This window comes from Copidosoma floridanum, unplaced genomic scaffold (assembly GCF_036245765.1).
Source record: "Copidosoma floridanum isolate Cflo_tuat_1 unplaced genomic scaffold, Cflo_Japanese_pri ptg000013l, whole genome shotgun sequence".
Taxonomy (NCBI): Eukaryota; Metazoa; Arthropoda; class Insecta; order Hymenoptera; family Encyrtidae; genus Copidosoma; species Copidosoma floridanum.
Genome location: NW_028321890.1, coordinates 19,624,618 through 19,651,962, shown reverse-complemented (window position 1 = coordinate 19,651,962; position 27,345 = coordinate 19,624,618). Strand labels below are relative to the sequence as shown.

At 39.4% G+C, this 27,345-nt stretch overlaps 7 protein-coding genes and 1 non-coding gene across 9 annotated transcripts in view; 4 read left to right on the top strand and 4 right to left on the bottom strand.

The window, feature by feature from the left end:
• Positions 1 to 6,624: 6,624 nt before the first annotated feature.
• Positions 6,625 to 14,880, top strand: Gclc (glutamate--cysteine ligase). Its single transcript, XM_089591349.1, has 9 exons — positions 6,625 to 7,336; positions 11,381 to 11,490; positions 11,685 to 11,870; positions 11,947 to 12,119; positions 12,805 to 13,022; positions 13,122 to 13,490; positions 13,723 to 14,070; positions 14,151 to 14,332; positions 14,405 to 14,880. The coding sequence occupies exons 1-9, from the start codon at positions 7,187 to 7,189 to the stop codon at positions 14,577 to 14,579; spliced, it is 1,911 nt and encodes a 636-aa protein (XP_089447475.1). The 5' UTR covers positions 6,625 to 7,186; the 3' UTR covers positions 14,580 to 14,880.
• Positions 14,663 to 16,092, bottom strand: Mpv17 (Mitochondrial inner membrane protein MPV17). Its single transcript, XM_014359054.2, has 4 exons — positions 15,691 to 16,092; positions 15,497 to 15,612; positions 15,120 to 15,341; positions 14,663 to 15,036 (listed from the first exon to the last, which is right to left on the bottom strand). The coding sequence occupies exons 1-4, from the start codon at positions 15,761 to 15,763 to the stop codon at positions 14,899 to 14,901; spliced, it is 549 nt and encodes a 182-aa protein (XP_014214540.2). The 5' UTR covers positions 15,764 to 16,092; the 3' UTR covers positions 14,663 to 14,898.
• A 501-nt stretch (positions 16,093 to 16,593) lies between these two features.
• Positions 16,594 to 16,870, top strand: LOC149374945 (RNase MRP). The gene has a single exon (XR_016293022.1).
• A 330-nt stretch (positions 16,871 to 17,200) lies between these two features.
• Positions 17,201 to 17,578, bottom strand: LOC149374944 (histone H2A-like). The gene has a single exon (XM_089590993.1). It carries the CDS (start codon positions 17,576 to 17,578, stop codon positions 17,201 to 17,203), a length of 378 nt encoding a protein of 125 aa, XP_089447119.1.
• A 350-nt stretch (positions 17,579 to 17,928) lies between these two features.
• Positions 17,929 to 18,300, top strand: LOC149374943 (histone H2B.1/H2B.2-like). Its single transcript, XM_089591095.1, has one exon. It carries the CDS (start codon positions 17,929 to 17,931, stop codon positions 18,298 to 18,300), a length of 372 nt encoding a protein of 123 aa, XP_089447221.1.
• Positions 18,301 to 19,236: 936 nt separating this feature from the next.
• Positions 19,237 to 19,560, bottom strand: LOC106643793 (histone H4). The gene has a single exon (XM_014359059.2). The coding sequence runs from the start codon at positions 19,558 to 19,560 to the stop codon at positions 19,249 to 19,251; it is 312 nt and encodes a 103-aa protein (XP_014214545.1). The 3' UTR covers positions 19,237 to 19,248.
• Positions 19,561 to 20,544: 984 nt separating this feature from the next.
• On the top strand, positions 20,545 to 21,961 carry LOC106643790 (uncharacterized). The gene is made up of 3 exons (XM_089590734.1): positions 20,545 to 20,706; positions 20,819 to 21,091; positions 21,327 to 21,961. Exons 1-3 carry the CDS (start codon positions 20,545 to 20,547, stop codon positions 21,876 to 21,878), a joined length of 987 nt encoding a protein of 328 aa, XP_089446860.1. The 3' UTR covers positions 21,879 to 21,961.
• A 2,226-nt stretch (positions 21,962 to 24,187) lies between these two features.
• Positions 24,188 to 27,345, bottom strand: part of ush (Zinc finger protein ush) — a 220,114-nt gene continuing 216,956 nt past the window's right edge. For both annotated transcript variants that reach the window (XM_089591199.1, XM_014359085.3), the window contains exons 6-9: positions 27,113 to 27,345; positions 26,531 to 26,786; positions 26,121 to 26,354; positions 24,188 to 25,552 (exon numbers count right to left, since the gene is read on the bottom strand). In XM_089591199.1, the coding sequence (XP_089447325.1) occupies positions 24,995 to 25,552; positions 26,121 to 26,354; positions 26,531 to 26,786; positions 27,113 to 27,345 (1,281 nt within the window). In that variant the 3' untranslated portion in view covers positions 24,188 to 24,994. The remainder of the gene's footprint in view (positions 25,553 to 26,120; positions 26,355 to 26,530; positions 26,787 to 27,112) is intronic.

Here is a 27,345-nt window from a genome sequence, read left to right as displayed (position 1 = left end):
CCCTTCTCAAGGGTATAGTCAAACAAATTCTGCGGTGGCTAGTCCACAACCCAAGGTCAATATGACCAACTCTTTTGATGCGCTGTTATCCGAAACAGACACATCTTCCGAATTGCCCGCGCTCCATAGTGCAAGTGTCAGTGCTAGTGCGAGTGTCAACAGTGCCCTCCATTTCCCTCCGATGTCCAGCATGACTGACAGCCGGCCAGCAGATCTGCAATCCCTCGAGCCAAATGGACGAGACCCTTGCGACAACCAAATCAATCAACGGGAACACAGCCCGCTCTCCCTTGGCGATACACTGGCCAAAATCACAGCCGAACTCGCCGAACTCCGGCGACGAAACGTGTACCTGGAGAAGATTACGAGTGAGTACTCTATCCAGCTGGAAAAATCCAACCAGCAAATTGCTAAACTTGTCCAATCCAACGAGGAGAAGGACAATATTATCGCGGCTATTTATACAAAGCCCCCCCGCGCAGTGGAAAACACCCCGGTAAAAATTCCGGATTTTATCTCTCCGTCACCCGCAAACCGCGACCCTTTAAGCCTGCTAAATCCCTCCACTTCAGGAACGAAGCAGCCCCCTCCCATGCCCAGCCCTAGGCCAGTGGTAAATGCCTCCACAAATTCGGCCGTAAAAAAACCCGCCGCAAAGAGAAGGCGTACAAAGCTAGTGACCAACGTGTCACTATCTAGCTCCGAACTCTCCGATATGGAGTTTGAAGAGTCTCGCGACCCCCAACCCCCACAAAGCTCCTCCCAAGCAGGGAAAAACGCGTTTGACGGTCACCTCGAGGACTCAGCGCATGCAGAAACGCAAGAGACTGCTAATATCCCCAAAAAAAAGGCCCCGCCTCCCATCACGATCTTGGACCAAAGACTCTGGCCCAAAATCAATAAAGCCCTCATCGAGGAGAAAATCCCTGTCCGCCGTGTTACAACCACATCTCAGGGTACTCGCGTGTACCCTGATGACGTCGACAGCTTCCGTCGTATCGTCCACGACCTTGAAGAGAAAAAGGTCGAATTCACCACCCATCAGCTTCACGAGGACCGTGAAATGATAGTCGTCATCCGTGGAGTCAACATCGGCTACACGGATGCAGAAATCCTGGAGATGATCCAGGAAAAAGTACCATCCGCCCGTCGCGTCTACCGCATGACAAAGGGTGACCGAACCTGGCCTTTGGTCACCGTGTACCTTGACGCTTCGGACCCAAACTCCCGCGCCATCTACAACCTCAGGTCCCTCGGGGGCACTTCCGTCCGAGTGGAAGAGAAGCGAAAGTCAAACGACATCCCCCAGTGCCGTCGCTGCCAAAAATTAAATCACACGGCGGCCTACTGCCGTGCGGCCTTCGTTTGTGGTTTCTGCAGCTTAAACCACGCCACCGCAACGTGTCCAAAAAAGGACAAGGACCAAGTCACCCCTCGCTGTGCAAACTGCAATGGCGAACACCGCGCCTTCTACCGGGGTTGTCCAAAAATCCCCCAAAAAGGAGCTCATGCCCCCAAGAAAAGTACTGCCCCTCCTCCCCCTTTTGGGAGAGCTCCCCCTCGGACAACAGCCCAAGGCTCGAACATCACTCGCCCGGGGATGTCATACGCGAAGGTGGCATCCTCTCAACAACATCGAACAGGAGCCCCTCCCCCGACTCCCCTGCTCAACACACCCCCGACCACCGAGACAATCCTCCACTCAATAATGACCCTACTGACTCGCCTCGACCAAAGGGTGTCCGGACTAGAGGGAAACAGAACAGTAGCACGATAGATAAAGACTTCACACTACTTAACTGGAACGCGAACAGCATTACACACGAAACGACTGAACTTGTACACGTACAGACCAGAAACATAGACGTTGCATGCATAACCGAGACACACCTAGACAACACAAAGTCACTGTACATACACAACTACACGGCCCACAGAAGAGATAGACGCGACCAATCACATGGCGGAGTGGTTATCCTTGTACGCAAGGGCATCCGCCATCGAGTCATCAGTACGGACGCTGCCAACTGCGAAGCAATTGGAATCAAAGTATATACCACTACATCCTCTTCCATTAGAATTATCTGCCTCTATTCCCCTCCCACGGTTGATCCTACCCTCCAATGCATAAACTCTCTGTTTGACTCCAACATCCCTACGATCGTGGCTGGCGACTTGAACGCCAAGCACAAATCGTGGGGGTGAAAACACGAGAATCCCAAAGGACGCTCCCTTCTCAAACACTTGCGTAACCTCAACATCAATATTGAGGTTCCGAGCGAACCAACTCACTATCCAAGCTCCCCAGACCAGGACCCCGACATTCTAGACATATTCCTAACGAAAAACTTGACCATCCCCACGGAACCAAGAACTTCTCCTGACCTCCCCTGTAACCATAACCCAGTCTACCTAGATATCCCTAGATCCCTTCTCACCATACCCGTCACCACCAGCCGCATAGACTGGGTCCACCTTGCGTATAACCTCGAATCCTCTCCATTCAAATGTTGCCCCATTAGGTCCCAAACGGAACTCGACATAGCAGTAGACGAACTCACTGACGAACTCAACAGTTGCACACACAAAGCCACCACAACAACCACAGCTCCCCAACATACACTCAAACTCCCCCGCGACCTCCTGCGCCTCATCAAGGAGAAGAAAAGAGTCCAGAAACTCTGGCAAAAAAGGAGAACCCCCGAACTTAAAGTTCACCTTAACTCCCTTGAAAGGGAAGTCAAATCCCAAGTCTTCGAATTCCGAAACAAGGAATTTAACAAATTCATAGCCGAGGCAGAGTCCCACCCAAGAAATGCTTGGAAGGTCGTTAAAAAACTCCGTAACAAACGGCCTTCCTTCCCCCCCCTTCAACAAGGGAACAAACTCTACTCGCTAGACTCGGACAAAGCAGAGATCTTTGCAGACTCGCTGCAAAATCAATGCTCCCCCAACCTTAGCGCCGAAGAACTAGCGCAGGAACACGCGAGGATCACCCACACGGTGCAGCAACAGGTCCTTGACAATCCAGATTTCGAACACTGCACACCCTTCGAAATCAGAGGCATCATCCGATCCCTAAAAACTCGAAAAGCCCCTGGCAGTGACGGTATCTCCAATAGCGTCCTGAAAATCCTCCCTCAAAAATTCATCACGGCGATTTGCAACATCACAAACGCCGTGATGCGCCTTCGTTATTTCCCAAATGCGTGGAAGGTGGCTACAGTCATCTGTCTCCCGAAGCCGGGAAAACCCCTCAGCAACCCCGCGAGCCACAGACCCATTAGCCTACTCTCATCGCCCAGTAAAATCACTGAAAGCGTCATTCTCACCCGCCTAAACAAGCACGCCACGGAAAATAACATCCTTCCAGACGTGCAGTACGGTTTTAGAGCCAGACATTCGGCAGTTCACCAGCTTCTGAGAGTCACCGAAGACCTCTCCGATAGCCTCATCCACAAAAACTTCACCGCGATAGCTTTCCTAGATGTACAGCAGGCCTTCGACAGAGTTTGGCACGAGGGCCTCCTGTACAAGCTTATACAGCTAGGTTTTCCACACTACCTTATAGGCACTGTCAAATCTTACCTCTCGGACAGATTTATCCGCGTTAAAGTAGGCGACTCCCTCTCCGACCCCCGCCAAATTACCTCCGGAGTCCCCCAAGGCTCCAAACTTTCACCCACCCTTTTCAACATATTTTGCCACGACCTGCCCCAGCGCGAAAACATCAACACGTACGTCTACGCAGACGACGTCGCGGTCAGCTGTACGTCAAAACAACACTCTCGGTGCACCACCCCTCTAAACGAGCACATCATCACTCTACTCAACTGGTATAGTCTTTGGAAACTGGTCGTAAATGAGGCAAAGACTATAGCCATGCTCGTCTCCTGGAAAAATCCCAGGAAGAAATTGCAGAAAATAAGGGTCAACGGAGTAGATATCGACTGGAGCTACTCCGCCAAGTACCTTGGCGTAACGCTAGACCGTCGACTCACGTACGTTCGGCACATCAACAGCACCCGCGGAAAGGCATATGGAGCCTTCGTGCAACTAAAGCCCTTCTTCAACAACAAAGCCGTCTCCCAGAAGACCAAGCTGCGCACCTTCAACGCCATCATCAAAAGCATTAGCACCTACGCGATACCAACGTGGGGCGCTGCAAAGGGAAACCGACTACAGGGCATCCAGGGCCCTTTCATGAAGATACTGAGGTCGGTCCTGGGTATTCCGTGGTACATCAGGAATACCCAGATTATCAAGGAGTTTAACATCGTCCCTCCAATACAAGCAGCCCCCGTCCTTGCATCTAAAATCCGCGCCTCCATTACGGACCACCCAAACCCCACCATCGCCGCACTCGCGAACCTCCAACCCGGTCGCTTCGACCTTATAAGACGTCCCTGCGCTCTAGCACAGAACCCCGAAGACCCTCAATACACTCTAGGTCTTCAATCCCCCCTGCTTCCATCGGATGCATCATCTCCATCTCCATGATCTCGACGAAACGAACGCGACTTCAATTCGTGCGCTTCCTTCAGGAGCACCCTTCTATCCGCCGTATCCTCTACGGCCTCAACCCTATACAACACTTACACTAATCACAAGTACGCTTCCGAATACACAATACCCAGCGGACTCACACATTTACACACACACACACATACAATAACACAAAATTCAAGCTTCTCTAACTCTATTCCGGCGCAAGCCAAGACTCGAGCTTCGCCCAGATGCGTAAGTGCCCCCTCCTCTCATCTCTTCGAGAGCGAGTCGGCCTCCGAAATTCTCCGTTATTTTCCTTTTTCTTTCTCCTCTTATGCCCTTTTGTCTTCTAGGGGAGTGGTCCTCACGGACCTGTCCCATGCGGGGAGGTTAGTTTTTAGTCGGTAGGCACACCGGGTGAATCCGACACTACCACCGGATTAGCTGGGGTGTCTATGAAGATTTTCCCCTCCCCGCTCCATCAAACAAAAAAAAAAAAAAAAAAAAAAAAAACCTTCATGTTGTGAGGTTTTAATATTACAATAACAAAGTTTGAAAACACACGAGTTAAAAGTCTCAACTAGCATCATAAATCGAAAAATATTAGAGAGATTTGTGAACTAATAAGATTTACCCACGAGCAAAGTGAAACATAAATCTTGATAATACGTTTGAATAAAGCAATTGTTTAAGTTTTAAAACTTTTAATCATAACAGTTGATACTGTAAATATGAGTTTGCTCCTTTCAAATTTGGTTTTTCCTTGTTTCAATAAAAATTTGTGTTATAGAAATCTTGAATTAGGATCAAATATATGCATAAATTAATCAGTCGAAAAGAGACAACTGAAGAAAAAAGGCCTAAAAAAGAAGCACAGTCACAGGAAGAGCCTCTTAAGAATGAAACATTGGATCTTACTAAATAAAAAATACATTTATTACAGATAAGTAAATTTTAAGTCTTACAACTAAACAAAGAAGCCAACATCCTCTGATGTGAGATCCAATGCTCCATTCTTAGGAGACTCTTCGTGTGACTGAAACTCTTTATTAAGCCTTTTTTCTTCAGTCGTCTCTTAGACTGATAAATTCACGTATGTGCTTGATCGTTACAAGATTTCAGTGACACAATACATATCATATACTTAAGTTAACTGTTGATTTAAACTATAAAGTCATAGGGCTGTACTGCCTGTGCTTCCATGAGTCAATGGTGAAAGGTCTAAGGTATTGTAAGTTTATGAATATGGTTGATTTTATAAGCCACATAAGATAAGTAGAATATTCGTACTTTTACATGTCAATTTTTGGCTCAAAGATAAATTGTAAACTTGCCGCAGATAACACAGAATCCGTCAACTTTTTATTGTGTATCTATAAGATCAGTTGCGGCTATAATTTGTAGAGCCATTTAGCTAATTATAAACCAGCCGCAACTCATTTTGTAGCTATAAAATGATAAAATATCGATATATGTGTTTTTGGCGGCAAGTTAACAGTCTTTTTTACTCGAAAATTTATCTTTAAAAGTATAAATACATAGGAGGTCGATTTTTCGGTAGAAAATAGATTGTTAACTTGCCGCCAAAAACTCATGTATTGTTATTTTTTGATTTTATAGCTACAGTTTAAGTTGCGGCTGGTTTATAATCGGTTAAATGGCTCTAAGCGCTAATGCTGCGGGTCAAAAGTTTAGGGCCACTTTTTAGTTCAGAAATCCGCAACGCTAGATGGCGCTGATCCAAATTATTTTAACAATAAAGCCATGTTATCAATTATAAACCAGCCGCAACTAATTTGATAGATAGATATTAAAAAGTTAAAGATTTTGTGATATTTGCGGCAAGTTTACAATTGTATCACTCAAAAATTGACCTCTAAAAGTATAGATATTCTACTTATATGGTTTAATAAATCGACCATATGGCACTACTTAGTAATTACTATAATTACTACACATAACTTCATGTATATCCTTCACCGTGCTCTCTTTACCAGAATGAAAAAATCAGAGGCTGAATTCCGCAAAAGCTATCGGGTGGCACCGCAGCGGGAGTGAAAACAGCAAAAAATATCGAAGTTTGTTGACATGCGGAACCCACCGACAGTTAGTACAGGTTGACGCTAGCGCCGCCCGACCATGTGGCGTTACCACGATTTATACGTAACGTAACTGCTGGATACAGCCACAGTGTATTTTTGTTTTTTGTGTCTGTCCTTCTAATTATCTTATCAATCAACATTCCAAACATGCAATCGTCATCGTCATAGTGTACTTTCATATCTGTGCAGTAAAATCGCAGTTAAGCTCATCAGTGTGCACTGTGTAAATTTTTTTATCCATACATCTACTACAACATAATAGTTTTGCTCCCTCCAGTCTCCCGTATAGTTTTGTGTGTCGAACGTCATCCTCTAGGCCTCTAGTCTAGTAAGTCTAGTCAGTCCGACTCCAACCGTCCAGCAGCTTGCATCTATCAGTGCACACATAAGTAAAGGCACCTGGAACTCCTGGAAGATTTGTTTTCTATTACTACGAACACCAAAAAGTACAACTTTATAGGTACCTGATCGAACTCCTTCAGATTGTACATGTTTCTCAGTAATCATTTTATAAATTAAACTCGTGCGCGTGTTCCACGTCGGCCCGGATCATCTGTGTCGTATTTATTGGAAAGGGCGAAAGGAATAATACAAAAATGGGTCTGCTGTCGGAGGGAAGCCCACTCAGCTGGGAGGAGACGAAAAGGCTGGCTGACCACGTGCGGAAGCACGGTATCAAGCAGTTCATTAATTTGTACAAGAAGCTCAGGGACAGGCAGGGTGACGTGCTTAAATGGGGAGACGAGGTACTTACTTTTTACCACCTACCTAATATTATCATGAATATTATTTTACATGCTCATGTATTTGGTATTCTTTTGTATTCTTAGTTTTTTTTTGGGATGGTGCAACTCAATCTTTTTTCTGAGAATTTTTGTCAAATAAGCAATCTTGACTCTTAAATAATGCACTTATTTTCACACTCAAGGTCTGGAGAGAAAGTGTATTTAGTCATGCAGGAAAGGAATGTATTTGAGTAATAAATGCTCGTTATAGTGTGAAGTAAACTGATTTTTAAGCCAAAGGTGCCATTATCATTGTGTACTGTACACCCATGAGTTGCATAAACAAGTATTACAATCACATTTTTTTCAAGTGTGACAGAAGCTTATTTACATTCTCTTTGGCATGCCTTTTATCATTTCTGCAAATCTAATTCTGAACACAGTGCTATGTAACAACAGCATATATTCATTCTTATCTACATCATGAGTTGGAAGTTTTAGTCGCTTTACTTTGAATGCAGTATTTTTTTTCTTTATCAAAGTAATGTGTCATCAATAGTTTTGAGATTAGATGTTGGGTGCCGTTTGTTTCCTTATCATCCACCTATAGATAAGATTGAACGTAAAAAATCAACATCGTTGCTTTAAATACCTTTAAATAGTTTTGTTTTACTATGTTAAAACAAACCATATGTCCAACCAATAATCGTGTATGCACATAATTAAAATGTATTCTTAATTCATAAATATTTGTGAGTTAAAGTAGTACTGTCTATGTGGCACCATATTTAAGCTTCAGAAATCGTTGAAACTTGACTGAAATTGTATATTAAAGTAAAAAAAAACTAGGTCAAAGTATTTTGGGGAGGGTACTTATTAAGACATTAGTTATAATTTTGGTTTTATATATAGGTTAAACACACTGCTAATGGAAAATCACATTAGTTTACACCGGGAGTGCCCACAATTAATAACAAGAAACGTCTCATAGGCTGCCTGTTAAACTCCTTTTTTATTAAATGCAACAACATGACATTTAAAAAAACGCTCGAAAAACCTTGTACAAAGAGCGTGACAGCACATAGAGTGTTATGGAAATTTGATTTGAATAAAATATTCATATCAGACTGCCAATAAAGTAAATGGAATGAATAATATATCCGATAAAGTAAAATCGGTAGTCGATATCAACTTTCCTATTTTTAGTGGACACCTCAAAGTGTAAAAAAAAAGTACTCATATTAGGTTGCCAAAAACAAAGACTAAACATAATAAGCATTGAAAAAAAAAAAAAAGCAGACAATTTGCACGTGTTTAATAAACTATTTACCCGACATAAAAAACGGCTTACACCAGACTGTCAATTGAGTTCTGAACAAATGGCATCCAAACATACTTTAATATCTAATTAACAGCTGGGTATGACTCATTAAAGCTGCATACAGTCAATAACACCAGGCTACCGTTTTTTAAACAATATTTGCACCGTTTTATTACTTGTCAGTTACATCTTACATAAACTATTTTCATAGTAATTATTACGTTTATTAAGAATTGAATAAAAGAATAAAGTTGAATTACAATCTGTATTCGAAAAAAAGCATCATGCAAAAACTGTGCATCATTTTAAGAACGGGAAATACCCCAATGCAAGTCATCATGGTAACACGTGTACCTACATGCGTTTGTTTGTACCGCCGCAAACATCAGTAAAATAAAATACAAGCTGAAACAAAATAATAAAAAATTTCAATTAGTTAATACAAAAGCCGGTTTCCACAATAATCAATTCAACGATTTTGAAAGAATGCTTGAGTGACATAGTTTCAAGTGATGAAATTCAAAATTTAAACGATGCAGCAAATTTAGATCTAGTTGTGTTTATTCGCTTTTTCTACGTACTAATGGTGTACAAGTTTCTTCGCTCTCTGACTCAGCACTCGCACATGCTTCTTTCTATGCGCGTCCTCTTTTTCTGCCTTTTGTTATCCCTCTGCTTTGTCTTCTCTTTTATCTTCGTCTCGTTCCAAAAGTGGCCTGAAATCGATTTTTCCCGCAAAAAGGAAAGAAATAGAAAAGAAAACCGAAGTATATCTGTGTATGTATACCTGTTACCATCATGAAAACAATTAGTGCCATCTCATGTAGCGTATATTGTGCGAGAGAGAGCTGTAAGGTGTATTATTACCGATCGTTACCGATTGTAGCCACAGTATAACGATTTCAAATAAGTAGTGGAAACTTTGTAGGTGACACTGTATGAACGCATAATCAAGGTATTTAAAAATAATTCTCGCACGTATTGAAAATAAGTATAGATTGTAAGTAAATCAATGACGTAAACACAAAATACTCGACATGATGCCATTTGAATGCCAGTCTCACATGTTGTAACCGGTCGCTGTCAAAAGTCAGTTCATATTTCGTATGAAAAAATGGTAAGTAGCCTGATGCAAATGATTATGAAACACATTATGAATGAGTAGCTCCATAGTTTTATCAGTTATAATCATTGGCTGTCAAGCGAGAAGTCGTTATGAAAATAAAAATTGTAAAAAAAATTGTAGTCTTGTGAAAATTTTACATTTTCACGAGTACCGTATTTTTATAGTATTCCACGTATTATGTATTCGATTGCCAATCAATAAATCGACTGCAGTAGCTCCACGGGCAGCTTTATATGAGACGTTCCTCAAAATCGGTGTCGGGCATTAATTTGGTCTAATATTTTCTCTGATCCAACGCGGATCAATCTAAAACTACTATTCATATTTTATACTCGTAAGGTACCGACCTTAGTTACCTTAATATAGTATACATTTAAAATCACTCTATCACATATTTATAGTTATACTTCATTATCGTAACATTTTTGTAATATTTTTTTTGCAAGTGTAATAAATTTATACAAACAGAAATACATTTAAATTTAACAGAAATATTATTTAATTATTGACTCACTTATGTCACTGTCATAAATGTCATAAGTATATTTTGGTAACATAATAACACTCGAAAACTTATTAACCCAGTTTCACATACAATTACTTTTCTATTGTAAATATCTTTTGTAACTAAAAAAAAAAAATTTTTTTTAAACACTGGACTTGAAATTATGTTTGATTTTAATTAACTTCTAATAAGATTACAGGTAGTTTGTAGATAAAATAGTGAAGCACAATCCGTGATAGGCAGAGAATATTATAATTATGATATTTACGTGCATGAGAGAGAAGTGTACTAGTTGTTTTCTACACAGTACTGATAGTAAATTTTTTGTTTCATACAATGAGTTTTCATAATCTAGCAGTGATGCTTATATACTATTATCGATAAAGTAGTTTTATTTTATTTTATTTTAATTTTTTTTTAATTTTCGTTTATAACTTTTTTTTAGATGTGATTCATTTATAAAAAAAAAAAAAAAAAAAAAAAAAAAAAAAAAAAAAAAAAATTACTCTTGGTTGTTACATAAATTCAGTAAGTAATTAAAAAAAAAATTTTTTATTTATTCTAGTGTAATATCAATGGCAAACTAATAATTAATACAAATATGGCACTGAACTAATATATTTTGATCGTATTTTTTTTTATTAAGAAGACTGTTATGGTAATTAACTTCGATATTAAACGCTAATATTCGTTCAATTAGTTGTTTCATGATAACTATATTGAATAAAGGAATTTTTGATTAATAAATAGTCAAAAGTTAAGTAAATAAAGTACTCTTATTAGTACATGTACTTGCATGAACCTTATTTTTACGATCATCCAAGCGCTTTTGATTCACTTGTAATTTTTTATGCTCATTAAAATAATAATAACGAAATCATGTTATGTTAATCATAAACCAACAACACACCTTACCATTGAGCGTTCTGCATATGATGACCTTGACATTCTGGCTGAATCATTATTTTTTTTAACACATTGTCATCGCGTTTTTATCTCACTGATACTTAATAGCAAACTTGTATCTCCAAGATACAATGTTTCTCGCATATTTTTTGAGCTTACCTAACAAAATGAACTTACGTTTTTATTTTTTTTTTTGTTTTTTTTTAGGTGGAATACATACTGGTTAAGTTCAACGATGCAGAGAAAACAGCAAAAGTTTCGTTGAGGGCAGAAAAATACTTGTCACTTTTGCAAGAAAAAGAGCTGAAGGATCCAAAGTACGATGTTTAAACCATAAATTTTTCGCTCCATTTAAATAATTTTCGTTCCAAAAAAATTAGTACCGTTCTTGTATTCATCATAAAACTTGAGCATTTTTACTTCTTCTGAAATTAAAAAGTCATATCCCGCAATAACTGAAACAAAATTGTATAAATTATTGAAAAATATAATCAAGAAAACTTTTGTTCAGCAACGTAAAATCTCTCTGGCGGCCAGAGTATGGAGCTTACATGATTGAAGGCACACCAGGCAAGCCTTACGGTGGACTGCTGGCACATTTCAATATCGTAGAAGCCAACATGCAATACAGGAGGCAAGAAGCTTCCAAGCTGCTAGAGCCCGGAGAAGTTATAATGTCGCTCACAAATTTTCCAAGGTTGGTTGAATTAAAATGAAAATTTTCTCTTGTCCAATGCAACCAAGTGTTTTTTAAAAATGCATTTTATGTGCAGATTAGGTGCTCCAAATTTCACAGATCCCCCAGCTGTTCCTAATCCACAGTCTGGCGCCTCAAAAAGTCTATTTTTCCCGGACGAAGCCATATTCTTGGGCCATCCAAGGTTCAAAACATTAACTAGAAACATTAGGAGTCGTAGGAAAGAAAAAATTGCCATCAACTTGCCAAGTACGTCATCATATCGTTATTTATCTGTAGGTGGGACATTTCAGGTTCAAAAAATATTTGTAGGCTGAATCCTTAGTCTTGGGTCACTTGAAGCTATGGAATACTTTTTATTGTAAATTATAAAGTGAACCCTTGATTTTTTTCTGTTTTTTTTTTTCAATGTCTAATAAACCAAAAAAACTGAATAATCGGCTCGAGATATACTTATTAAATATTTTTCTGAGGGCAAAATTGGTGCTATTTATATTTGGAGATAAAGGTTGCTCATATTTATTAGGTATATCAAGGTATTGAATGATGCTCAAATTGTGGTGTGTTGAAATTTTTTGTATTTACTTAGATTTATTGCAAACGTAGTAGTAGGTAACAGTTTTTTTTTTATTTTTGCAATAGTTTATTCTTTAGAATATTTTCATCTCGAGATGATTAGAGGCTTGATTTACAAGTTATTCGAAAAAAACTTGATGAAATAAAATTTACTCACGACTCGAGGGTCGTTATTTACGTATTTTATTGACCTTTTTGGAGCCAAAAATTTTTATGTGAAAAAAAAATTCCAAACACCAAACCTGAAAACTTCCTGCTTATTGTGAAAAATAGTGAGAATAACTGTTTTATAATTAAAATTGACAAATAAATTCAATGAACCACCAAAGCAGGGTTAATATTGTTAGAAATTTTCCAGTTTTCAAGGACAAAAACACTCTGCAGCCGTTCAAAGAAGATCTGGCTGCACTGGGGGATGACGGCTCAAGTACGAAAGCTGCCAAAGAAGATCATGTCTACATGGACGCAATGGGATTCGGTATGGGCTGTTGTTGCTTGCAGCTGACCTTCCAGGCTTGCAACATCGAGGAAGCTCGCACGCTCTACGACCAATTGACCCCCCTGTGTCCCATAATGGTAAATAATGATCGCTGCGTGAAACGTTAGTCCTCTCTTTCCGAGTGCTAAAGTCCCTCGCGCGTGTATTACAGAAAATATTTCTTTCCCGTTCGACAGTTGGCTCTGACGGCTGCCAGTCCATTTTATCGTGGCTACGTGACGGATGTCGACTGTCGCTGGAACATCATCTCTTGCTCCGTCGACTGTCGCACCGAGGAAGAGCGCGGCCTTAAGCCCCTCAAAGAGAACAAGTTCCGGATCAACAAGTCCAGGTACGATTCCATAGACTCGTACTTGAGCGAGCAAGGAGCCAGATATAACGACGTGCCGCTCGTCTACGATGATGCTATCTACGAGGAATTGCTCAATAATGGGATCGATAAGCTCCTGGCCCAACACGTGGCTCATCTTTTTATCAGAGATACGGTTTCTCTTTTTTCCGAAAAAGTTCATCAAAACGACGAACAGGATACTGATCATTTCGAGGTACCTACTTGATTATTGTTTTTCAACCATTAATTTAATTGCTACTATGAATAATAAGCGAAACAAATCTTTACTTTACCTTCAAATGAAACATTTTTATGTTTAATTGATTGCAATGACGAAAAATTAATGGCATGCTTGAAAATCATCTTACCTATTGCATACACTTAAAATTTTCAATGCTCAATACTCGAAATGCTAAACATTAATTATAAAATTATATTTATTATAGAATATTCAGTCTACAAATTGGCAAACTATGCGCTTCAAGCCACCACCATCGAACTCTTCAATTGGCTGGAGAGTGGAATTTCGGCCTTGTGAAGTACAGATAACTGATTTTGAAAATGCAGCTATCGTTTGCTTCGTGGTGCTTTTGACGCGAGTTATTTTAAGCTACAAACTCAACCTTCTGATACCAATTAGCAAAGTAGACGATAATATGGCAAGAGCCCAGAAGAGAAACGCTGTGAAGTCAGAAAAGTTTTGGTTCAAGAAAGACATAACGTGTAATATTCCTCAAGGTGATATTAATGAAGAATATGCCGAATACACGATTGATGAAATTGTAAACGGAAAGGTTTGTTTTAAAAACTCAGATTTACTTTGTACTTTCTCTAAAGTTTTGTACACTCCTTTGACAATGTGATTGATTCTTAGGAAGGAGCATTCCCTGGATTGATTCCCTTGGTAAATTCTTACTTGTCAAGCATGGACGCGGATGCTGACACTCACTGCACTATACAAAGATATCTCAAATTGATTCAAAAGCGAGCATCTGGTGAGCTTTTGACTACAGCTGGTTGGTTGAGGAAAGAAGTGATTAATCACCCTGAGTACAAGTAAGCTACATACAATTGTAAAATTGCTATAATTATCAAACATGATTATTACATACGTGATTTTGTTTGTAGAAAAGATTCGAAGATCTCTGAAAGAATAAATTATGATTTACTTAAAAGAGTTCACGATATCGAATCAAGCAATACTTCATGTCCAGAATTGTTAGGGCCCTGTACAGTTTCTAAAACTACAGAAACAGTTCCACCTGCAATGGCAAAGGCTGAAAATTGTTTGCTACCGGACTAGGCGCTGTTAGTATTAATTAATTTAAATAATATTACTGAGCCGAATAATGTATTATTATATTTTTAATATTTTTATTGTGTACATTTTGTACTTGTAATATACAAAGATTACTATTCTACCATTGTTCACCATACAAAATGCTCTATGTTTGCTCAGGAGAAAGACAGTTTTTTATAAGAGCGTAGTGTAATTGGTGTATGAAAATCGTTGCCTTGTACTGTCGTTAAACTATTGATCAATTAAATATTTGTTGGAGATCATTTTTTTCAAAGTGATGTACAAAAATAAAGTTTGAAAACAATTCATTGATTTTTTTTTATTAAACATTTATGGTATTGTCTTTGTTTGTCCGATAAGATATATAAGTATTCCATAAAACAGCTACAGCTTGAACAACTAGGACTTGGTAATGTAGGGGTACAAGGTAAAAATTAATCAACTGCACAGCAGGCCATAGCTGAAAACAAATTTTTTTTCATTATGAGTCTCTTATAAGATATTGAGATTGTAATGTGTTTTGTTAAAATGTATTAGTAATACCTTATAATTATTTATCATTATTTCTGTGTATTCATTTTCTAATTTTAATTTAATACCATCAAATCTATTTCCTTGCATAGCACCAATCATACTCAACAGTATGACTGTAAAACATGGTGCAAACAATAATTGGTCACAGGTGACTTTCTTCAGAACAACAGCAGCTCCTTTTGAACCAATATACTTATCTAATATCCCATACCAAGCTTTCACTGTTGGGCCCTGAATAAAAAATATATTTACTTATCCACCTCAATATGTTACGATATAACTAGTTGTTAACCATGAAACGTAAATTTACCGTCACTTTTTGTATGATAGTACAAATTTCATTTTAAATGACAAAAATAAAAAAAATAAAAATTAAAGTAACTCACTACTATGAAAAAGCCTATGCAGGAGAACTGTCCCGTCCGGACGAGATCTAAATCATGAGGCGGTCTCTTCTCAATGACATTCTGTGCAATCTGATCACCTAATCCCATCAAGGTACCTGTAAATTAGATAATTGGTTCAACACAAATTTTTGACGGAAAGTGTTACGCAAATCAAATCAAAAAAATTCACTCGCCAGCTTGCACAGCTTGCATTCCTATAGGAAATTTCCGCAGGAGTGACTGATATGTTCGAAATATACGACTCATTTCACTTAAAAGCTTCGACAAAGCTACATCAAAATTATTAAATGTCACTGTGTCACTTCACACCAAAAGTAATAATAGTCTTTATAGTTTTGCACTTCATTCTGGTAACGTGCGGCAAAAATAGAGGTTAGTTTTCTAAAAAATAGAGTCGATAGTGGATTTTGTAAATTCATACAATGGAAAAAGATAATTATTACAACTAAAGACGCAAAATCAATTAATACACAAATTTTGCATTTTATGTTTGAATGACACACGCAACGATGCAATATTACAGGCACTATAAAGTTCGTTCGTTCAAAATCATTTACAAATTGGCTCCTCGCACCGCAGCGGCGATCTACAATGTACTCAATCAATGTAAACATACACACACACATGCGTACGTATTGTAATTTGTAATTCGTAATACGTATAACACACAGGCGTAAGATATGACATGTAGAGTAATAATCGGTAATAATATTCTATAAAAAGTCATAAGATACCAGTATTTTCAGAGAAATGGCATTTATACATTATATAAATTCTGCCTGTAGATGTAAATTCATCCATGAACAATACAGGTTCGATTGAATGGTGAAAGATAAACTCCGCAAATGGTTCATTACATCAAATAATTCAAATGATGAAATGAAGGAAATTGAGCCTGTCATATTCAAATTGTCTACTTTGACTCTCTCGATTGGCAAGATAGTTTGAAGTTGTATAGCTAGGTGTCATCTGTCAAATTCGTCAACGTCGAGTAACTTGAAACCAGAGTTCCCGCAAGTGGCGAAATTGGAGCTTAGTTAGTATATAAGACCGTTTAAGACAAAACGGGAACGCAGAGGTTCCCTCGAGTACCACCGCGGAGCAACTAAAGGGGTCCCTAGTGACTCGTCTGCTTAATTTGCAGCTCTGAGCGAAGGTCCCTGGATCTCGGGCAGAAAGTGCCGCAGCGTTATCGCTGTTAGCCTCCTCCGTCGGCTCCTCGAAGACGGGAAGTCCCTTCTAGGGGGGACTGATCTTTCGAGCCGGGTGCGAGTGTATTGGTCAAAGTAAAGTCATGTGCGTGTACAGCTTTCTTGCACAGCTGAACTGAACAGGGCCTATTCCGAGGAAATATCTGCTTTTTTTTTTTACACGGGTCGGGCTCGGTGTAAACAAGGATTATGGCTTACGTAATTTCCAACTGGTTTATACAAAGTATGTTTAATAACTTGTGTATTCATCCATCAGATGCATATACGTGGGACATTTTAACGGTTAAATAAATAACTGCAAATGTCACATTATTCGTACGTGTAAGGGTTTGTGGTTGATGAAAACAGGGATTACGTATAGTCATCGAGTCAGCTTTGGAGGTCAGTGGCTCTTACTAGGATTTAGAATAGTTCAATTACGTTGAAAAAGTTAGTGGTCCTGAAAAGGACCGGTTGTGTAGAGTGAGATGCTCTAAGAACTCTTCTCAGTTTTCTTTGGAAGTAGTACTGCTTGGATATTAGGCAATACTCCACCTTGAGCAATTGTTACGCCGGAAAGCAATTTGTTCAATTCTTCATCATTGCGGATGGCTAATTGAAGGTGACGGGGAATGATTCGAGTTTTCTTATTATCTCGAGCAGCATTTCCAGCCAGTTCGAGGACTTCTGCAGCCAAGTACTCCATGACGGCGGCGAGATACACTGGAGCACCTGCACCCACACGTTCGGCATAATTGCCCTTTCGCAAGAGGCGGTGAATACGTCCAACAGGGAATTGAAGGCCCGCCCGCGAAGAACGCGTCTTGGATTTGCCCGTCGTCTTGCCACCACCTTTACCACGTCCAGACATGGAGAAACTGTAAAAAGAGTTGAACTGCGTGCGCTAAATTTTCTACCTCAATATAGTTGGTACGACTGTAAGCGCCCCTATTAAATACTCCTCATAGCTTCTACTCCGCAACTTCCCTCTCCTAGGCTGTACAACGAACCAATAGTAGCTTGATTTCCTCATGGAGAGGGGGAACTCTGGACGGCCGTTTGGTTTGGTGCGGCCGGTGAAATGGCTTTTAAAAAGTGGGGGTATTTTTCGGAGTGAAAGCTCGAAAGCATTTATAAAAGAAACTCAACCGTCGCTCACAAAGTACATTAAATTTTTATTGTTATCGTTTTTTGTTACGTACGTTCGTTATATTTTTTAAGATGCCACCCAAAGCTTCTGGCAAGACAGTGATGAAGGCTGGCAAAGCGGTAAAAAACATTGTTATAGAAGATAAGAAGAAACACAAGAAAAGAAGGGAGAGTTACGCTATTTACATCTACAAGGTGCTTAAACAGGTTCACCATGACACGGGCGTGTCATCCAAGGCCATGATTATCATGAACAGTTTTGTCAATGATATCTTTGAGCGCATTGCCTCTGAAGCTTCTCGCCTTGCTCAGTACAACAAGAGGTCAACCATTACATCCCGGGAAATTCAGACTGCCGTGAGGCTGCTACTTCCTGGCGAACTAGCCAAGCACGCAGTCTCCGAAGGGACTAAAGCAGTCACGAAATACACTAGCTCCAAGTAAAACAAAGCTCCAACTTAACAACAAATCGGCCCTTTTCAGGGCCACAAAAGTGTCTAACGTAATCTCTTTTCCTCATAGTAAAAACTTTTCTCGACTCCCGGAGATAGTGCGGAGTAGTTGTGCCCAATATATAATTTACTGCAATAAGAGATAAATTCCTCATAAAACAAAAACTCAACGAAATTGTTCGTAATTTATTATACAAAAGCGAAATCTGTATTCGCATTGGATTTTCTACTTTTTCATTTATTTTGTCAATAGCACAGCAAATTAAGCACTTTCTCCCTTAAGTGTGTAATCGATGATAATTTACTTGATTACGCAATTGAGTTCTGATACCACTCAAAATATTGAGCATCTATCTTATCTGCAACGTGCGTGAATACGGTTTCCTGGTCACGACGTTTTAACTTAGGGCTGGAGTTTAACTTTAATTAAAAATTATGCATGGTATTGCTATTTGAGAAGCTCGCCCATTTGTGGTCTAATGAAGTGAGGAAAATTTTCACCTTTTTTTTTTTTGTTTGATGGAGCGGGGAGGGGAAAATTTTCAGACACCCCAGCTAATCCGGTGGTACTGGTGGTAGTGTCGGATTCACCCGGTGTGCCTACCGACTAAAAACTTACCTCCCCGCATGGGACAGGTCCGTGAGGACCACTCCCCTAGAAGACAAAAGGGCATAAGAGGAGAAAGAAAAAGTAAAATAAGGAATAGTTAGAGAAGCTTAAATTTTGTGTTATTGTATGTGTGAGTCTGCTGGGTATTAGTAATTCCAGTCAGCATTTACTGTGTCAGTTGGTACCCTGCATTTCTTAGTAGCAATTTCTCGGTATATGAAATGCACAATAATTTATCAGACTAAGCTTGAAAAACAATGTAATAGTTGTCCGTTATTTAAATAATGTGTAGTCCTGAAAAGGACTGTTTTTCAAATTAAAATGGACCAATTAACCGCCGAACCCGTAGAGGGTGCGGCCTTGACGTTTCAACGCATAGACGACGTCCATGGCTGTGACGGTCTTCCTCTTGGCGTGCTCTGTATACGTCACCGCGTCCCGAATAACGTTCTCTAGGAAAACTTTGAGAACACCACGAGTTTCTTCGTAGATAAGCCCTGAAATGCGCTTGACTCCGCCACGACGAGCGAGACGACGTATGGCGGGCTTAGTGATGCCCTGGATGTTGTCGCGCAAGACCTTACGATGACGTTTGGCTCCACCTTTTCCAAGACCTTTACCGCCTTTACCGCGTCCAGTCATTGTTATGGTTGGATTGTAACACACGAATAGACAGACAACTAATGAGTGATGATTGTGGGATGGAAGTGCCCCCTTTTTGTTAACTTTTGTCAGGACACTTCTCCCACCACTACTTGGTCTTCAAAATTTTCCCCTTCCATTGAGACGATTGTAGTCAAGCCTAAGGTTAGTTCGCAAACCAAATTTGAGCTGACCAGATTGATTGTCACAGGAACTTGATTAGTCAACGAGTGAGTTATTTTGTGACTTTAAATCAACTTGGCCTTAATTTCGCCCAGTACTAATACATTTTTTCTTTAAGGTTTCTCCGAAATACTAATCTTCGTCGTAATTTTAAGCTCAGTGAAGTTCATACTTCACAATACCGTCATTTCCCATCGAAACGATGCATCACACCTCCAATCTACGTAAACAGAATCTTCAATGCTACTAAGCATTGATTGAGCCTATTGAGCCTATTCCCGTGAAGAGCACGGAGAGGCTGTCACACATCTTGTTTTTACAATTTTTTACAGTTTTGCCCATTAACAACCAACTTTCGTCTGCACTATTACGTATATAGTTTGAATAGCCTACTCATTTAAGTCGCATATATGCACGTACCTACATAATTGCTTTTTATTACACTGTATGTCAATGTATGTACATACTCCTTTTGAGAACAGTACGATGTAATAAAAACTAGAAAAACCGTACATCTTTATATAATAAACAACTAGAGGTTTGTGTTACTGATAAAATTACACAAATTCGAAGTGAAAGTAGTCTCATGGCTTGGTATTGGTAGCTACATATATATTTCACACAGAGAAATAGTACATCTATAGCAGCAAAATTTAGTTCGGAATCAGCCTCGCTAGATGGCGTGGTTGGAGAGAGTAGTCGCCGCCGGATTTGAATTGTCGCGTAACAGTAATTCTCTGTGCTCCGATTTTCATTTGACTCGAAGGTAAATATTCGCTCGAGTGAGGGTTGGTAAACAAAATGACCGAAGCTCTCTCGATGAAAAGAAAAAAAAATAAAGACGAGTCACCGGAGAGGGAAGTCTCTCGTCCGCGCAAACGTCTGAGACTCGAGGAAATAATACTAGGCGACGAGAATCTTCGGTGCGATCAAGAGGTCCAAACACCTCAACAGTCCAACTCTGTGAGTTACGTTTTTTATCCACTTGCTCTTTGCTTACCTTGCAAGTTTTCTACTGATACTCTTTAATACAAGCACGAATAATGTGGGTTATACTTAATTATTTACATTTCAGGTGAACAGTTCGATCGCCAACAGACGCAACAAGCTCCTTACCGCCATACAACTGAAGAAAAGGTACAAGTACGTCTGTAAGAGACACGACATGGCTTATCTGATTGAAAGGAAGCGCAAACGCGACAAGCAGTCGAGCAGGCAAAAGCGCGATAATCTCGTACAAAGTTTTCGCTCCCTCAACGTTGATTTGCAATCCGTCGAAGATGAGCAGCAAAATGATTGTAACAGTGTGACTCAACCTGAAAATGAAACTGACGTGAAAACGAGAGAGGTGTGTTTTTTTGTGATTTCTTTTTAAGATGCTTAATCACGTATGGTGTTTGAACGAAATTCTTGAGAGCATCGATTGGTGCAGGTGGTACTTTGTGCACAGTAACATTCAGTTTTCATGAGCTTGGTTAAAGTTCACCTTACTGAATGCTCTGTTTTCTAACAAAAAAAATTATACTCTTCTTCTCAAAATCTGAATCTTTGCTTGGATAATTGCATTTGTGTTTCTTTTTCAGTGCGATAGAAAAACTGAGGAGCTTTCCATCGTACCAAGTAAAACCTTGAAACGGGCAGTCAAACGAAGATTTCCTCCAGAGTACGATGTTGAGGTTTCTGACGGAGAGACAAGTAAAGTAATTGAAGAAAATCTAGATGATGTAGATTTAAAGAAATCTAGGATGCTGATGAAACCTTACAGTAATATGTTTCGACAAATGGTTGCTTGTAGAAATAAGAATTTCTACGAGCAGGACAGTGATTACGAAACTGATGGACATAAGAGGCTGTGGTGCAAGAAGAAAAAAGCTACCCAGATACTTACCATCTCCAAAATGGCAAATGCTAACCAAATTTGTGAAGGTTCAAACTTTATCTGGGTTTCGGACGACGATTATCACTGTGATTGTCAATACCACGATGATCTTAAGGAAAAGTGTCAGGATCACGAATATGAATTGTCATCGTCGTCGTTTTCATCCTCAGATGATGATTACGATAATAATAATTGTCTGTCTCCTTGTACTAAATTTAAACTAGAAGCATTCACCAAAAGGGTATTAAAATCGTAATCTTTACTTAATAGTTACAATAAATATAAATCATTCACAGAGTATAATAGATTGTTGAACATATGAAAAAATTACACAAACTTAAATGTTGCAGAAATTTATTCGTATGTTTATCTATTTATTACATATTTATATAGATATAATCTTGTGTAAAATTTATCTATCAAAATAAAAACAATAAACGTAAGTCTAAATTTTTGAGATTTAGTTGGAGACAAAAAGGAATAAGAAATAGGGATTTTATAATAATAAGAGAAGTACGTGTTTTAACACGAGGAATCGAGATGAGAAAGGGTAAGAGGAGAGGAAAAATCACACTTATGCCGAATCATCTTGAGAAATGCACAATTTCCTTTCATATACCATAACAGTGCTATTAATTATTTGGATTCTCGTTACTGGAGAGAACTGTGGTTATACTCTTTGCACTAAGCAACTGAAAGAGTCATATCAAATTTTATTATCGCATGCACGTCTTCACTTAATTCCTTATAGACATTTCGTTTCCAAAGATACATCTCCATATACTAATATTTATATTAGCAATCATCGTACACAGTCATTGTGTAAAAGTCTCATGGCAAAAGACTACACCCTACCACTGCTCATTCGTACGATTCTTTTTTTTTTATTGATATCACAATCAATCGATACTGGCGCTTGTTTGATCTATTTTTCTCTTACCTTTATTTGCTTTCATATTTAATTCATTATTTTTTAATTAATTTTATTGTTTCTCATATCGCTCAAAGATGCAAAGTAGCTCAACACCCACGCCCCGCAATAATAAATACCTGGGTTCTTTATTGTAATTATGTGTACTTGCGCAAAGGAGTTTATGAATTTGCCATGATTTTTAAACTTCTTTTTTTTATTATTTCCATTTTATTGATATGAATAGTACACTGCGTATACATGTAACACTGGCCTTAATATCTAATTTATACAGTCAAACCTCTTTGATTGATTCAAGTACTCGCGGCTCCGATTTAAATTATTATTAAAAGAACAAAAGTTTATAATTCTACTTTTAGTCTCCAAAAGGAATCAGATGAGTCTTGACATCATTTGTTATTTTAAAAAATTCATTCTTAATAAAAAAGTAGATCAACAAGAAAATATGGGACTTAATCAGAATCGAACTGAGACTTTTTGGAGACAGCATCCAACAAGTGCAACAAACTAGTTGGAACCCACTTTCTTTAAAAGTCAAAGAGAATCTGATTTTGTTTGTTAATAATGAGGGAGATGCTTGTATTTTTTGCCTCGTAATGATATACCATAACGTTACATTGAAATTTAACAGATTCAAAAACTGAGATTGGTATCATTCGGCGACAGCATTCGGCTTGGCCCTTTACCTACAATTTTTTATACTTTAATACTCTACTTCTCTACTGTACAGCACATTTTTTACACTTGGCTTATTTCCAACCTCCTTCGAGCTTTCGCTATTGTTTATTACAAACTACAAGATTATTCAAGAGTATGAGATTGCGCACCTTTATGGTGTTTCTTGGATTCAAGAGAATAATTCTTTTTACAGCTCAAAATCTTTATTTTTGTCTGAAAGTTTTAATGAGACTCGGTTTGGATCAGTCGAGGACAATCTTCCAATTCGTGCAGTTAGTATTACATTTTCAAAATTTTGTTTCCCAAAAATTATATTTTTAATGAAAATATGTAAAACTAATAGTCAAACAAAGTGTTTTTCTCAACAATTTTTTTGCTCGCTTTGTGTATAAAAACTCAGTTGGAGGAAGAAGAAAGATCCTTGACTAATCCCTTGTAAATTAGAGATCGTAATAATCCTCGCGATAGCCCTTTTTCTCTGCCGTTTCACAAACAAAACACACGCACTCGTGTTCTCTTGCACATTATTTTACTTCTTATTAGTCAGTTTAGTTTTGTTTTACTGTTATAATTTAAATGTTTTTTTTTTCTTTTATTGTTTTTTTTTTTTTTCATATGTACAACTTGACATAACAGTAATATTATCGTAATCCTAATAGGTTTTTCCTTGGCTAACGCATATCTGAACGTCTGACGTTCGCGCGTCCATTAAATTTTATGTTTTTATGTCTTGTGAAAAAATTATCAATGCCGTATGTACACTGCTTACTTGATAAATTCGAAATGCGTACAAGCAATTCCCTTGGATCAACAAAGACAAAAGAAAACATCACACAATGTATCAAACCAACTAAAACTCGATAGTTGTTTATTAATATTATCATCATACAGTAAACTGGCAACAAGTAACAGTCCTTATTACAACGCTGCGCAAGCACGCACCGACTATTTATGTATTTACTTTTTTTTTTTTCGAATAACGAAAGACGTGTATAAAGTTCCAGAGAAGGTTTATAAAAAGTGAGATCGATAATTGATGGGATGTTTTCTAAATGCAAAAATATATACCCAAAAACAATGATTTTCCTTATCCTAGTCTGTAGGTTGAATTGTCAAAAGAGTCAATTTAATAATTTTATTTCTTAAAGATAACTTGGATAACTTTCGACGCAGTAATTGTAAAAAAATAACCAATATCTACACCAATAAAGAATTTGCTTTGAACAAACGAGCTTTGGCTTTATTTCGTCATAAATTTTTTTTTAACAATTCATCCTTCAGTCGGCAAATCAAAATAATAGTCACGAACCCAAGGCTTGATCAGATTATTAACCCGACAATAATTAAAATTCGTAATAGATTTTTTTTAATTCCTAGACAAACAATTATACGCACGATATGCATATGATAATAAATGTATAAATAAAATTTCAACAATATCATAAACTTGCTATGCAATAATCAATAGTCAAATAATAATGCGTTAAAAATCAGAGCGCAAGTATATGATTATTAAGGGAACTCAGAGTACGAAATTTTCCAAAGTACGAAAATAACGCGATCACCAATGATCAAGGTTCCGGGTTCACGGTGTGTACAAAAGAACATATATTATATATATATCAACATCCTTCGAACCGTGGGCGCGATCCTCCAAACGAGAGCCGTGTATATATAATTATGTATACGTACATATGCGCAGAAAATCGTCAATAGCATCGATAAAAAGACGCAAAAAGACGAGAAAACAAGAAACGAGAGACTTAAAGTACAGAGGCTTCCGTGCGCCCGGCAGCCGGTGGCGTCGTAGTCGCGCTTGCCGTGGCCACCGCAGCCGTCGCCCCGGTACTGTTGTTGTTGTTATTGTTGTTGCTAGCCTCGCCAGCGTGGCTGGAGCAATAGAACTTCTTGTGGGCGATGAAGGTGCTCATGTAATTGAAGCTTATGTCGCAGGAGCGACAGTAGCGGGGACCTGATTTCCCGGCTTCGAGGCCCTCCTCCACAGGCACCGGCGCAGCTGCGGCGGGCTGTTGTTGTTGTTGGGCCGGAGGACTGTCCTCGCGCTCCTGTTTGACTTTGCCGGCGCACGATACCGGTGATGGGACGCTTAGTGCCGGCGAGGCTGCTGGCGATACGACGACCGGGGCTGGTGGCTGGGGACTGCTCTGCTTGCGCGTCGTTGCAGACTCGCCTTTGCCGTTTATCTGCTGTTGCTTTTGGGGATCCGTGGATATTATTTCCTCGGGGGTCGTCGCAGGGGCTGGCTCTGGAGTAGGTGCTGTCACGTCGTCCTCCAGCACGCATGTTATGTAGTTCTCCTCCTGAAATTTTTCAAAACGATCAATTTCTTGTTTTTTTTTTTTTTTCTCTTCATTTACAAATAATCTATCAGCGTGTGGTTTATTATTAGTTTTCATCGGTTGCGTGGTTTATCGATTCAAGTACACCTTGAGATTGCGTGACGATTACGCGCGTATTACCTAATTTATATCCGTGGTCAGATCAGACATTGAAATTCTTATCTTTGCTGATACTTGCGAGTTTATCTAAGAGCAAACTCAAAAGATAACAACAAATACTCAAGTGCTTGCACTTATCAGTGATAAAACAGATAAATTTGAAGCTTCTTCTCAATATATGCGTGTGTGTGTACATATATAGGTATACGTTGCATCGATAAAATCTGATAAACTGATAAATTTTAAAACGAGTAGCGTGTTATTTTTTCTAGATCAAATTGAACTCTTGAAGATACTCAAACACACATCACGTGATGAAAAAAAAAAAAAAAAAATACCCGCGCTGCTTATCTCTCTATGTTTCATGCAAGATCACACATCTCAGGTACACCGAATCGTCAAGCACCCTTACAAAATTATATTAACGAACCTGAAGATCCGCGCCGCGCTTGTCAAAGTGCATCCTGATGTGGGTTCTCATGCCCCTCAGCGTGTTGCCCTTGTACCGGCAGATCGTACAGCGAAACGCTTTGACCCCCTGGTGTGACTCCATGTGCCGCTGAGCCGCGCCCGCGGTTTGGCTTCCTGCGCCGCACACCGGACATCGCCAGCCGCCCGTTTGACCGGTGGCGCACGTGTGCGAGACTCCCTGCTCGATGACGCACTGAAACGTTCAATTTGCCTTTTTATTTTCAACCATAAGTAAGGGTATTCCCTGTTTTCGCGCGATCGACCCAATGTTCAAACGACGTACACTTATCAAGCACAATATTTTTAATCTCGAAAAGATTTTTTGATACGAAAAGAGAAGTCACTATGAAATTGCGATGATCGACCAACCTTGCACTTGGGACACCTGGAATAGTGTTCCTGGGTCTCGGGTCGCTTTGGACAATAAAACGCCTGATGCGCCACGAGGTTGTCCATCGAGGCGAACTTGATGCCACACGCGGCGCATATCAGCTGGACTAGGGGCGGCGAGGGCGTGCTCGGGGACGGTGGACTCGTCACGCTGCTCTCGCGCGCTTGACAATAGTGCTTTTTATGAGCCACAAAGTTCTCGTGTCGGCAAAACACAATGTTGCACTCTTTGCACCTGTAACACAAATCATCATCATCATCATCATCATCATCATTGTTATTTCCATATACTATTATTATTATAATTAACTTTGCGATCCAACAGAGCTTGACTTTGGTGTTGGATTGAAAAACAAAGCCAACACACAAATGTCACGTTCCCTTATCGCCTATACAGCTTTGTCACACAACTCGAAACGTGATGTGATTGTCTATATTTGTAAACTGATACGCCGGTTTATCTCGCCTTGCGCGTCCACTATTTTTATTTACACGCTCGACGATCAAAGCACTTTCAAGTCGAGAATTGAAAAGAAAAAAACCCCTGTACAGCATACATACCTCGAAACTCCCTGTTTGACGAGAACGCTGGGCACCGGCGGGGGTGGCAGCTCGGCAAGCCTCAGCGCAAGCTCGGTGGGCGGCGTGGGTAGGACGCGCTCGGGAGCTTGGGCGCCGGGCAGAGAGCGGGCACGTGGACTGGCGCTGCTTCGCGAACGTGGACTGCTCGCCGTTGGCGGGGCGCACGGCAGCGACGTCGACACCGGCGAGATGCGGTTTTCCTTTTCGTGGTC